The sequence below is a fragment of the Leguminivora glycinivorella genome, chromosome 17 (genome assembly GCF_023078275.1).
Source record: "Leguminivora glycinivorella isolate SPB_JAAS2020 chromosome 17, LegGlyc_1.1, whole genome shotgun sequence".
NCBI lineage: Eukaryota > Metazoa > Arthropoda > Insecta > Lepidoptera > Tortricidae > Leguminivora > Leguminivora glycinivorella.
In genome coordinates this window covers 20,007,368-20,021,860 of record NC_062987.1, presented here as the reverse complement: position 1 = coordinate 20,021,860, position 14,493 = coordinate 20,007,368, and the positions used below count along the sequence as shown (strand labels likewise).

Here is a 14,493-nt window from a genome sequence, read left to right as displayed (position 1 = left end):
ACTAGTGCGTAAAAAAAGCACCATCTGTACTGAAATAGTACATTACGATACACGACCGAAGGGAGTGTTTTAAATCGACACGAGTTACGAATTTTCTTTTCGCACGTGTATCGTACGACGTTCTTCAGTACAGATGGACCTCCGAAGTTTCGACCTAGCATATAATGAACCACTTCTCGCACTAGTGCGTAAAAAAAACACCATCTGTACTGAAAAGGACTATTCAAACCAATTCAAACTTTGTATTAGTAACTTTTGAGGTAGTAGTAGTAGTAATCACTTTATTCTGTACAACAGATTCATATACAGTTTACAGGAACAGAGGTACAAAGGCGAACTTATCCCTATAAGGGATCTCTTCCAGCTAACCTTAGATTAGATGAGAGGAACATTAAAGTAGGCAAGATAGACAAACTTACAGAAGTACAATAAATGTCAGAAATAAACCAAAATAATGTCCACAAGTAAATAAACTACATAAATACTAAATAATATTATGAAATAAACTACATACACGAATACACAAATAAAATACGATATATAAACTTAACTATGGGATATGGGTTAAATTGTGGCGTAGGCGACAGGCTGGCAACCTGTCACTGCAATGTCACAGTTTCGTTTTCTTTCAACCCCTTATTTGCCAAGAGTGGCACTGAAGCTTTAGTAGTTTCGTGTGTTCTGCCTACCCCTTTATGGGATACAGGCGTGACTGTATGTATGTGTATGTATGTATATAAACTTAACTTTTGAGGTCATAATGAACAACTTTTATTATGGGACCAAAGTTGAAATCGCGAAAAAAAAGTCTGTTCCATAGATATAAGCAATATCATGACAGTCGAAATGTAGAAAACAGCCAATTTTTTTGCGATTTCAGGATTGGTCCCATAATAAAAGTTTTTCATTAAGGACCCAAAAGTGACTAGGTATACAAAGTTTGAAAGGCTTCTTTTTATTTCAACCTGTATAGTTGTAGGTATTGTATTACAAGTGGTTTTAAAGTCAGTTAAAAGATTCTTAATAACACTTTAAGTTCTCGCGCTTTGTACACATATTTAAAGTCACACACAGGTCGAACGCGATTAATTAACATTATTTTTACCTTTTTTCCCAACGTTTCGGCCAGGTTGCACTGGCCGTGGTCGCGGAAGACTGACGTCCCAGCAAAGTGTCACCGGAGATGTAAACAACACAAAACTACCCGATATTAATTTATATAAATGTTCGGGGTAGACAAATAAATATAATCTACCCGCTTTTAGTTATTGTTTATTTCCCACCGCACCGCCGAAACGTTGGGAAAAAAGGTAAAAATAATGTTAATTAATCGCGTTCGACTTGTGTGTGACTTTAAATAAAAGTTTCTTGTTAATTTATTTGAGTAAACGTTAAGAAATTCCCCGATCGCTGTAGAGCTTCCAGTTGTTGACAAAAGAAACTCTCCGAATGTTTGAACTTGTCGGGAAATGTTCCATTTTGAGTGTTTTTAAGGCTGCATCTTTAAGTTGGTTGGATGTTTGCTTGTTTATTTATCGAGCGTCAATATTTTTATTGTATTGTGCAATAAATTGAAAATTATACTTCGTAAAAGTCGGCAGAGATACAAAATTGGAGTAGAACGAATTATAGAATACACAAAATAATGCTAATAAATTATGTACTTACCTAAATTACTTAATTCAAATTAAACACAACATAGTTTTCTATAAAAAAAATACATTTATTTCACTCTTATGCCATATTTGATTCAATAATGTAATAATGAAATGGGCTAGTTTCCTATACTTAAAATAAAATATTTTATGCAGAGCAAGAAATAAAGCACCACATAAAAGAAAAATATGGACAGTAGTTATGTTTAAACATAATTTCTATTTAATAAGTCAAGTAGAAAGATATAAAGTAAATCAATTGACCGTGACGTCACTCCTCAGTATTTCATAGTAATTCCATATTAGCAAATCGTTTTGACAGTTCTTAAAAGGATACTGATAGGCTTTCCTACTAGTCAAGTATTAGAAAGCCTATCAGTAGATATCTACATATGAAAAAAAAGTAATTAAAAACTTTTTATACCACACTTTTGCTTACACAATAAATTGACTCAACTATGATTTAAAGTAAAGTAAAGTTTTTTTACTTTACTTTACTTTACATGTTTCTATCCATTTCCGAGGATCTTTCTCAAGAGTAGCGACGCATACAGCGATTAAGAGTATAAAGAATTACTGTCAAAACATTTTACTTTAACAGTAATTCTCTTCACTAATAATTAGTTTATTCTAAACTGAAATAAATGTCATATACAAAGAAAAAGTGACCAAGGCCTCCAAGTGTTCAAACTGGATTCGAACCAGCGTCGTCCGTTATCGCGACGGATGCCTAAACCACTCGGCCATTCGGACACGGTGGCAAGGGTCGAAATTTTCAAGTATATGACACAATTACCGAAGGCTTATGGCGCCCCCACGCGATAACGGAGGACGCTGGTTCGAATCCAGCTTTGAACACTTGGAAGCCTTGGTCACTTTTTCTTTGTATATGACATTTATTTCAGTTTAAAGTGTGTCTACTAAAAATAGAAATTAAATTATTTTCTATGAGAATAAATTAATTTGTTCTAAGAATTAGTTTATTCTAGTTCACATACGGCCACACCTTATACCTCTTGTAATGCATTCGTTCAGCGACTAACATAAGTCCGCACAGAACATAGCAGCATGCCAGTAGTATGAGAGGATTTCTTACTAGTCCTATGTGGGCTTGAAGAGAGCTGACGCAAGTGTGGAGGACCGGGGTTCTGTATGGGCTGAGTAATCGCTGCAGAATACCGGTTTCGTGAGCACGTAGGGTACTGTAAAAAAAAAGTTATATTATGAATTACGGATATAGGCACTGGTCCCACCGCGAGCTAGTAAGCTATGAGCTATCGGCTATAAAAACGAACAAAAGATAGTCGTTCCCGTGCAAATAAAAGAGACACGGCGATTTTTATAGTTACTCGCCCAGCGGTGAGCTATCAAAATCGCCGTGTCTCTTTTATTTGCACGGGAGTGCTTATCTTTTGTTCGTTTTTATAGCCTATAGCTCATAGCTTACTAGCTCGCGATGGGACCAGTGCCATACGGTCATTTTCAGAATTTGGGTCCCCCAATTAGCGTAAGTTAACTAGTTGTCAGTTGTGTAACGACAATTTTAAGCATAGAATCTGTATAAAAATTTACTTTTTCACATCCTGAATGTAGATTATCGCTTAAAGTTTATGTAATTAACACAAAAATAATATTTTGATTGAAATTTCATGCTTAATTATCGTCACAAAACTGACAGTGAGTTACTTTTTCGCTAACAACTTACGCTAAATGGAGGGTACTAAATTCTGAAAATGCCCATACTCACGTCAAGGCTGGTTTTAGGCCTGGGGGGTTACCATGAAGTGCTAAAGCCGTTCAGTTTAGGTTGAGAGAAAGGGACGAAGCTATAGCAGTTCCATAGCTCCGTCCCTCTCTCTCTCAACCTAAACTGAACGGCTTTAGCACTTCATGGTAGCCCCCCAGATTTAGACAGCGTGCGAACTCGCGTGCGATTTTAGTTACATTGCGGGCTGTTGAGGTCACACAATTTTTCAGATCCATCAAATACCGCAATGTAATAAAACTCGTATGCAAGTTCTCGTACCGTCTAAATGGGCCCTTACGCCGTGGCTTGCGTGGGCGACGGTCGCGCGATGGTCGCGCGACGGCGATGCGACGCATACGAAATCAAACCTTATCGATATGGAAGTATGAGACGTGACGGCGACGGTCGCGCGACCGTCGCCCACGCAAGACACGGCGTTAGTATCACACGGACCGACCGCGCGGAGCGATCTGCAAGAGCAATTTGTTTGAAGTTGATGTTGTCGTCCGCGTGGAGTCGTGGACCCGTCCGCGCCACTTGATGATGAATGATGGATCTTATTTTCACGGATCCGTTTTTTTTTATGGTCTTACTCTTGGCCACAGACTAGCCAAAGCCAAAGTATTGGAATATTTCGGATTGTACTGCTAAACCGCTCTTAGTATGTAATTGGTACTAACAATAATGTCGTAAGTACTCAATTAAATAAAGTGTTTTCTAAAAATAAACTTAATACATTTTATTAAGATTGATCAGCGAACGAGCCTAACCCAAGAGAATATAAAAATATGATTTTAAATTGTAATCGACCGCTCAGAACGATATCAGACCCACATTATATTTCTTTTGATAAATACAAATAATTCTAAAATATCCATTGAACGATATTTTTACAGAAAGCAACAAAGGAGAACGTTTGATTTCAAAAATAACGATGACGTCCAAAAATGTACTGAATTATTTTAATCAAAGTCGTCCGTCATCATCCTCCTGGCGTTATCCCGGCATTTGCCACGGCTCATGGGAGCCTGGGGTCCGCTTTGACAACTAATCCCAAGATTTGGCGTAGGCACTAGTTTTACGAAAGCGACCGCCATCTGACCTTCCAACCCGAAGGTTACCTAGGAGGAATTAGTCCGGTTTTCTCACGATGTTTTCCTTCACCGAAAAGCGACTGGCAAATATGAAATGACATTTCGCATATAAGTTCCGAAAATCTCATTGGTACGAGCCGGGGTTCGAACCCGCGACCTCCAGATCGAAAGTTGCACGCTCTTACCGTTGGGCCACCAGAACTTCGATCAGCGGTTCAGCGATTTTAATCAAAGTAAGTATTAACATAACCTAACCACAAAATTAAAATTTTGAAAAAACCCCCGACCGCGACATAGTGGACCGATTTTCATGAAACATGGCTAAGAACACTCCCGACTAACTCAACTTTCAAACAAAAAAAACTAAATCTAAATCGGTTCATCCGTTCGGGAGCTACGATGCCACAGACAGACACACACACAGACAGACAGACAAACAGACACAGACAGACAGGCAGACGGACAGACAGACAGACAGACAGACACGTCAAACTTATAACACCCCTTCGTTTTGGCATCGGGGGTCAAAAAAGATTAAAAATACAGAAAAGGTTCTTACAACAACAGATAGAACAGACAGACAGAAAATAAATATTGGAGGAGATCTAGCAGGCGCGCATGCGACACCCCTTTGAGTTGCAGGCGTCCATAGGTTACCGCATTCGCTTTCCATCAGCCGGACCGTATGCCTGTTTGCCACCGACCTGGTTTAAAAAAGTCTCCGTGGCTTAGTTGGTCATAGCGACTGCTCCGCCAAAGTAGGTCGCAGGTTCAAGTCCTGCCGGAGGTGTGATTTTTCTATTTTTTTCAATACCACGTCGGTGGGAAACAGGTATACAGTCCGCCTGATGGAAAGCGGTCACCGTAACCTATGGACGGCAACTCAAGGGGTGTCACATGCGCGTTGCCGACCCATTAGAAACTTGGACAATCCTTTTTTGAAAAACCCCATACTGTAGCTCATCGGAAATACCTCGGCAGGGAGCTCATTCCACAGCCGTAGCGTCCGCGGGAGGAAATTCCTCCTTTCCGGAGTAAAAGGGCCTGCTGACTACTTAGTCTGTAGAGGGAGGTCGGTAGACTAACGGTAAAAGCGCATTTTATCCACATTTTTACAAGCTTTTATTCAACTTGCCTGTTTGTATTTTAGCTTGAGTCAAAACGTAGAAGCTAAATTTGACCCACTTCCTAGTTTCCGAATGAGCTGAAATTATGCACACATCTGTAAATCACGTGACAATGCAATATTATGGTATCATCTGATGATGGAGTAGAAAGGTGGTCATAAGAACTCTGTTAAAAAAAAATTAAACTGTTTATTTCTATAAATAATTACAAATAACATGTTTTTTCTTAACTACTAATCTTCTAAGAACAAATTAAATTACTTTCATAGAAAAAATATTTTAACTTGTTATTTTAAGTAGTAACACTACTATTATGTTCTAAACATTAAATAAATGTCATATACAAAGAAAAAGTGACCAAAGCCTCCAGTGCTCCGAGCTGGAATCAAACCAGCGTACTCCGCTTACCGGGCGAATGCCAGAACCACTCGGCTATCGGTCCACGAAAGCAAGGGTCGAAATTTCTAAGTATATGACATTTCCGAAGGCTCGTGAAATTTCGACCCTTGCTTTCGTGGACCGATAGCCGAGTGGTTCTGGCATTCGCCCGGTAAGCGGAGTACGCTGGTTCGATTCCAGCTCGGAGCACTGGAGGCTTTGGTCACTTTTTCTTTGTATATGACATTTATTTAATGTTTACTACTAATCTTAACTAAACTTCGAAACTTCACTTCGAAACTTGTTATGAAACTTCGTATCCCCATCGAGTAAGGGGTTTTTAGAAACGTCTCGGATATCGGAGAGCAGTACATGACTGTTGAAAGAAAGGTATAGTCGGCGATAAAAGCTTGTTTCAGTAACCTAACCACAAAATTAAAATTTTGAAAAAACCGCCGACCACGACATATTAGACCGATTTTCATGAAACATGGCTAAGAACACTCCCGACTAACTCAGCTTTCAGACATAAAAACGAAATCTAAATAGATTCATCCTTCGGGAGCTACGATTCCACGGGCAGACACACACACAGAGACAGACAGACAAACAAACAGGCAGACAGACAGACAAACACACAGACAAATCCGTCAAACTTATAACATCCCTTCGTTTTATCGTGGGGCGTTTTTGCAAAAAAAGCTTATTACCTCATTTTGAACTCCTCAGTGTATTTGAAGTTTTTGGAAGCAACAAGATACTTGAGAACGTGAGAAATCATATCAACGTTAATAAAATCGCAGGCTTCTTCCTTGGTGAATGCTGAAATTAAAATAAAAATTTTGAAAAAACTTCTGACATAGTGGACCGATTTTCACTCCCAACGAATTCACCTTTCAAATAAAAAAAAACTAAATCAAAATCGGTTCATCCGTTCAGGAGCTACGATGCCACAGACAGACACACACAGACAGGTGACTAGGGTCGAATTTTTCCAAGTATATTTATTTCTGTTAGGTACTGGAAGAGAGATTTTTAAGGAATCTAAGTAAAAAACAAGGTTGATCCTTTTTTAGGGTTCCGTAGTCAACTAGGAACCCTTATAGTTTCGCCATGTCTGTCTGTCCGTCCGTCCGTCTGTCCGTCCGTCCGTCCGTCCGTCCGTCCGTCCGTCTGTCCGTCCGTCCGCGGATAATCTCAGTAACCGTAAGTACTAGAAAGCTGAAATTTGGTACCAATATGTATATCAATCACGCCAACAAAGTGCAAAAATAAAAAATGGAAAAAAATGTTTTATTAGGGTACCCCCCTACATGTAAAGTGGGGGCTGATATTTTTTTTTCATTCCAACCTCAACGTGTGATATATTGTTGGATAGGTATTTAAAAATGAATAAGGGTTCCCTCAGATCGTTTTTTGATAATATTAATATTTTTGGAAATAATCGCTCCTAAAGGAAAAAAAAGTGCGTCCCCCCCCCTCTAACTTTTGAACCATATGTTTAAAAAATATGAAAAAAATCACAAAAGTAGAACTTTATAAAGACTTTCTAGGAAAATTGTTTTGAACTTGATAGGTTCAGTAGTTTTTGAGAAAAATACGGAAAACTACGGAACCCTACACTGAGCGTGGCCCGACACGCTCTTGGCCGGTTTTTTTTAAATCTCTGTATTTATACTAGTTGGTGAAAATCGCATGAAAATCCGTACTTTTGAGTTAATCGCAAACAGACACACACACAGACAGACGAGGCGGGCGACTTCGTTTCGAAGGGTGTAGTGATAGCGATAACGATGGCAATAGCGATAGCAATATCGATAGCGATAGAAATAGCGATTAGGGTGTAGCAATGTTCTATAATAACGTCGTCCCATTCATTAAATATTGAACTTACACTTTATAGCAGCTGGAAACAAGGATACGTAGTCAGATAGAAGAGCTGATTTGCCCATTTTGACCTCCTCGAGACCCGCGCTGATATTCACTACCCGAATGTTGATCAAATTCTTCTGAACGTAGCTCATACGCTGAGGAGACATCTGAAATTAAGTATAGATGGTCAAACAAATCTTGTCACAAAAAAACAGTGCGTGTAACAAGCGCGGAAGAAGTGAGACTTGAATATAAACAACTTGAAACAAACAACATAACCTCAAAAATATTTTTTCAAGTGACCATCACGTTTTTGCGTTTAGTTACGTCCATCGTTTTACTGTTTTAAATATTTTACATTGCTATTTGTTCAAATTATTAAAAAACAAACATAAACTCATTTTGCACTCGAGTTTCACTTCAAAAGACGCAAAAGAAAATTTTTTTATGTACCTACAATTAACCTTCGCCCTACATTTTTAACCCCCGACGCAAAAACGACGGGGTGTTATAAGTTTGACGTGTCTGTCTGTCTGTTTGTCTGTTTGTCTGTATGTCTGTGTGTATGTCTGTCTGTGGCGTCGTAGCTCCCGAACGGATGAACCGATTTCGATTTAGTTTTTATGTTTGAAAACTGAGTTAATCGGGAAAATTCTTAGCCATGTTTCATAAAAATCGGTCCACAATGTCGCGGTCGGGGGATTTTTTCAAATTTTTAATTTTGTGGTCAGGTTAGGTTAGGTTAGAAAAAAAAAAAGTGTTAGCCAAAAACGGAACTTAAAGCCGGAAAAGCGTAACTTACTTTATTATTTTTATCGCCAAGCTGGTCAACAATAACCTGAAATTAAATGAAATTTTAAAAACGCTTTAGGAATATAAATGAGCCTAGATAGTGACTTGTTACAACATAACAAAATCCTCTAAAATAAGCGGAAAGGGGATGTTCGACTGTCCATACAAATTATCTAATTCCCCCCCCCCCCCTAAATATTGACATTTGACCACACGCGCCAATACTGATACCAGTGATACCCGAGCAAGCGAAGGATTCCACTCGCTACACTCACGGTTTAGAATGCGGATTCAATTTAAGGCCACAAATAGTTATACAAGGGAACACAACATTTTCAGTTACTGTTCTTACCTGGATTATACTAGCCACTGTATCCAACACAACATGTTCATAATCACTGTCGCTTAAAGTGCCCAAATCCATATCGTTGTCTCTGTCATGCACCAGATCCGAGAGCAGGGTAGACGTATAATGACAGTGTATTATGTAGGAGAATAGGAAGAAACTTATGAACGCGATACGCCGAGAAGATAGTTCCATTACGTTGATTGAAATATCTGGTAAAATAATACTCGTATATTAACAGCGTGCGTAGCCGAATGGCATTTCTCCGACGCCAAACGAAAACGAAACGCCACGCCAGTTAGTCTGGCTCTGTCGCGCCAATACGCACAAGCGAAATAGATAGATATCTACTAGCGTTTCGTTTCGTGAGCGTTTCATGAGCGTTTGTGCCATTCGGCTACGCACCCTGGACGCTCGGAGCGGGCGAGCGTGCGTCCACCCAGCAGAGTGGACTGAGGACACTGGTATGAGTTTCAATTGTTTGACATGCAGGCCAAACGCCCAATATGAGCGTGCATTGAGGCCTTACTCCGTTTGAGATAAAAGCTCTTTTTGTGTTTGTCATAGCCTCGTTATACAAGGTCGCAAGGAAACCATATAACTTTAACGGCATATTCTTGGTCACATTTTAAGACTAAAATGTCATATAAACTTTTCTAGATTTCGTCTAGTTTCAGAGTTATTGCCAATTAAAAAAAAACATTTCCGTATTGTTACTCAGTAGAAAAGGTCTTCTTAACGGCGCTGATGCGCAATTGTGGAGCATAGTCTCACAGTCGTTATTGATAGATGTCAAAATGTGACAAGAAAAACTTTAAAAAAATTTGGATTTTAGAAAAATAAATTAAGAAACTCATTTTAATTGCCAACTTTATGGATAAAAATTACGTTTTATGAGAAAATACGTCCAAAAAAGTTAAAAAAAAAACACAAAAACATTTTTTTTAAATATCAAATTCATATAAGATTTTTTTCTTTCTTTTGGCCTCAGAAACGCGTGGTTCAAGTTATGCGGGTTCCTCGCGAGCACCTTGTATAAAGAACTTGACTATCCTTAAATTACTTTATATACCATCATCATACTCCTTGTGTTATAATCATTTGCCACGGCTCATGGGAGCCTGGGGTCCGCTCTGACAACTACATTCCAAGATTTGGCGTAGGCGTAGGTTTTACGAAAGCGACTGCCATCTGACCTTCCAAATGAAGGGTAACTAGGCCTTATTGGAATTATTCCGGTTTTCTCACGATGTTTTCCTTCACCTAAAAGCGACTGACAAGTATCAGATGACATTTCGCACATAAATTCCGAAAAACTCATTGGTACGAGCCGGCGTTCGAAGCCGCAACCTCCGGATCGAAAGTCGCACGCTCTTGCCGCTAAACCACCAGCGCTTTTATTATTTACTTTGTATACCATGCACGAAATAAATCATCAGATAATTATGGGTTTTGTGTGTAATTGTAGCATCTTACAATGCTGACAGATGATCCCAAGCGCAATCAGAAATTCATTCCAGAAGTAGCATCTAAGGTTTTCTCCGGCCAGCTTCTGTTCAGCTCGGTTGAGGATATAAAACAGCACGGAAACCAGCAGTGTCATGGCGACTACGAACTGCCATACTGTGGCTGAGAAGGAGAGGCTGTAGAAATGCTGTGGTTCGGAGGATGGGCGACGGAGGATGTAGCCGAACCTGCAAGAAAATAAAGGATATTATTTCGACCGTATTAGATACAAGCGTGGAGTGGATGTAGATGTGGTGACTAAGATTGAGATGGGTATGTTAAGGTGGTTCGGGCATGTAGAGAGGATGGATGAGAGGAGATTAACGAAGATTCTGTATATGAAAAAAGAGTGGAAATGGAAGACCTAGGCGAACTTTTCTTGATCAAATCGGGGAAATAATGCAAAAAGGCCAAGTCAGAAGTACTCGAAGCCGACGAGCGTGTATGAGAAATGTTATGAAAATGTGTGAAGCGAAATTGGTTAATCAGGATCATAGTAAATGGAAATCCGTGGTCTCTGTCTACCCCTCTGGGCAACAGACGTGATTGTATGTATGTATGTATGTACGACGACCGGATTCGGATTCCATGTAGTCGAATCGACTAGCATGGTATGGAAATGTTATGCGAAGGTATGAAAGTCATGTGATGGGAAAAGAATTACGAATGAATATGTGCAGTTACCTGGGTAAAGGGACTTTATTGTTGGTGGTGCTTACGTCTCGCGGGGTCGTATTTGTATACGATCATCGTTCATAACGCCGTAAGCGCCATCGACAGTAAGGTCCCTTTACCCAGATAACGTCACATATATGTAGGAAGTAACGGGCGAGAAAAACCGACAAAGAGGTGGATGGACTGTGTGAAACATGATATGAAACAAAAGCAAATTAATGATAAGATGACGGCGATGGAGGGTAATGGAAGACTAAGTGACTGAATTAAGTGCAGTGAACCATAAACAGTGTTATAAAGCCAAACTTAGTACACAAAACATTGATTTATTACTTCCAATCGAGGATAGGCGCGATAGGCGCGCAGTTCGATCCAACGGTAGACCATAGAGAGTGGGGCTTGGCGAAGATGTCCACTCCATCGACGTCATTTATGCTCACTTTGCTTATATAGGTGATGCTGTAAAAAAATCCCTGGAGCATATAATAATCGCTAATGTGTAACAATAGACCCAGAGCCCAGGCCCGCCAGACCTTCCTCAAATTCTCAAGGATGAAACTTTGGGACAATGTAGAGTTCATATCGGCGGTTAATGTGTGCATATTTTCTAGTTCAAAATTAATCTTGCACCACATATAAACTTTTATTTTTTTATTTCCTTAGAAGTAAAATTTTTGAAAGTCGCTTATTACGTCAAGTATACAATATACACGTAGCTTAATGTAGAAAATTCAAGTTTTTAGCTTTTATAGACCCGGAATATTTCAATTCTACTAATGCTCATATCGAAACTTTAAGTCGGTCTGGCGGATGGTTGGGTCCATCCGATTGGTCTGGCTGCTTACAAACGGTCTAGTTACAGGTCCCTGCGTATCATATATCAAAATCAGGCTTGAGAAAATGAGGTAAGTTAGAGTCGTTTTTTGCCAACTTTGTCGCGTCTGGTAAAAGTTATGGCCGGCGGAAGCGGTCTGGCATTGATGATAACCAATTTCTAACAACGTGCTCTAACACATATATAAAAATCAGCCTTGAGAATTTAACACTTTCGCTACCAAGAACCCGACTGTCGGGCACACCGCTCGTAGAAGCGTAGCCGATTACATGGGGAAACCCGTATGTAGCGAAAATGTCGTAGCGCCGCGTAGAGCCCGGTTTCGAAAGTGTTAAGGAAAGTAAGCACTTTTTTTTTCACCTTCATCACTTGATAGCAAAAAATTGGCCGATGGGCCGAACTGGAAAATATGCACACATTAAACGCCGATGTGAACTCTACATTGTCCCAAAGTTTCATCCTTAAGAATTTGAGGAAGGTCTGGCGGGCCTGGGCTCTTAATCTACAATAAGTGTAAGTCCTGTATAATATTTAAATTGTGTCTTGTTTTTTAATGCATGTTAATTATAAGACGTAATGTTTTGAAAAGAAGTGGCCCGCCGAGTTTCTTGCCGGTCTCATAGTGGATACTCCCCTCCAACTGAGGAGGGAATGAAATCTTCTCGGCTGAGGCGTAGGGTTAGAGCCGGCGTAGCTTTATTTGACGTTCATATGCGCATTGTGATATGCCTGCTTGCACAATAAATATTTCATTTCATTATGAGCATCCATTCGGCCGGCGTAGCCAAATGGCAATCGTCGATGCCAGACGCCGACAGTCGCACCAATACGCAAAAGCGATAGAGTACATATTTGTTTTGGCTAAGCATGTGATACAATTTAATTAGTAATTACTTTAAACATCTCTATGCAATTACCATGTTTAAGCAAATAAATATTTTCTTTCTTTCTTTCTTTTTACATTCGGCTACGCACACTAGCTTTAGTGTGAGGTCTGAGTGGACGCTTGAAGCGGAGCGATCGGTGGGGCGTGCGGCGTGCATATCAAACAATTGAAGCTCATAGAAGTGTCCTAAGTCGAGGCTGCATAGGGTCGCACGCCCGCCCCGCTGTAAACCCAGCCGAACGCTCCACTCAGACCTTACATTTACGGCCCAGCCACGACATTGGTCTAAGCGCGACAGCGGTGAGAGGCGGTCATACATTGGAGCGAGACACAGCGATGGGACTTTTCATTCGCACGTATGGCTGCCGCTCACCGCTGTCGCGCTTAGACCAATGTCGTGGCTGAGCTGTTACTCTCACAGCAACTTGTACGTCTTGTACTCACTTGAACCTGAGCATCTCCTGCAGCAGCAGCAGAACCTTGCAGCCCACCTGCGTCTCACGCCAGACGTAGTCCTCGTTATGATCTTCCTGAAGCACTGTCAAGCAGTCAAGTTTCGACGCCACAGTCAAAGTTTCCATCATTAGTCCTGAGCCTGTGACAGTTTTTGACATTTTTACAGCAAACGCCGCAAAGATTTCACTGTTTTTAAAGATGTGTCACCTTGATTGTACCTCTAAGTGTGAAGCCGTAAAAATGTTAGAACATTAGATTTTTTTTAAATACATTTCGTTTCTCTTTAATCCAAAGCAATTTACAAACTGAAAAGTTAACCTCAGATTATCCTGCATGGAATATCGTGTGAACAGCCAAATGTTTCCAAACTTTCGTGTAAAGATCTTCAAATATTGACTTTGTATTAAAATAACCTTAAAACACTTCGTTAAAGCATTTTGTATGTCAGTAGACCAATTTTATTTTAATTATGTAAATATTTGCATTTAACCCGTGTAAGGAGTTATTTATTACTTTTTCAGTACAGATGGTGTTTTTTTTTACGCACTAGTGCGAGAAGTGGTTCATTATATGTCAGGTCGAAACTTCGGAGGCTCATCTGTACTGAAAAACGTCGTACGATACACGTGCGAAAAGGAAATTCGTAACTCGTGTCGATTTAAAACACTCCCTTCGGTCGTGTTTTAATTTATCGCCACTCATTTCGAACTTCCTTTTTTACGCACTTGTATCGTAATGTACTATTTTGCCACACAAGGCTCTTTTAATACTTACTTCAAAAACGATTGATGAAATTGCATTTTATTCACACGTGTGTGCAAAGTATTTTTTATCCAGTAATCGTGGAAAATTTCCACGTCATTTACGAATGGAAGAAACTGGTTCATTGTCCGCCATCTTGGATTGGCTCACAGCCTCAACCAGGAACGACTTTTAGAAACTTTAAAATAACGCAACGTACACTGAGAGAAATTTGCATGGTGAATTTAACAGGTTCGACTTGTTGCGGTTTATCCGTTTGAATCAGCCAAACGTATATTTAGTTTAGTTTAGTTTAGTTTTATTTATTTCATAATGATAAATTACATTATAAATTATGCTATGTTAACCTATACGAATTTACA

The 14,493-nt window shown here is 39.7% G+C and overlaps 1 protein-coding gene across 1 annotated transcript; it reads right to left on the bottom strand.

Moving 5' to 3' along the window:
- Positions 1-2,640: 2,640 nt before the first annotated feature.
- Positions 2,641-13,527, bottom strand: LOC125235631. Its single transcript, XM_048142227.1, has 8 exons — positions 13,358-13,527; positions 11,526-11,651; positions 10,488-10,705; positions 9,018-9,223; positions 8,676-8,711; positions 7,896-8,040; positions 6,712-6,823; positions 2,641-2,857 (listed from the first exon to the last, which is right to left on the bottom strand). The coding sequence occupies exons 1-8, from the start codon at positions 13,525-13,527 to the stop codon at positions 2,641-2,643; spliced, it is 1,230 nt and encodes a 409-aa protein (XP_047998184.1).
- Positions 13,528-14,493: the final 966 nt, after the last annotated feature.

Excerpts from the sequence above, each read along its gene's own strand:
- LOC125235631 (XM_048142227.1), bottom strand. The coding sequence starts at position 13,527 with ATGTCAAAAACTGTCACAGGCTCAGGACTAATGATGGAAACTTTGACT. Across the intron at positions 8,041-8,675 it reads TTGGCGATAAAAATAATAAA|ATGTCTCCTCAGCGTATGAG; the intron begins GTAAGTTACGCT and ends ACTTAATTTCAG. Across the intron at positions 2,858-6,711 it reads ACTGAGGAGTTCAAAATGAG|TACCCTACGTGCTCACGAAA; the intron begins GTAATAAGCTTT and ends TTTTTTTTACAG.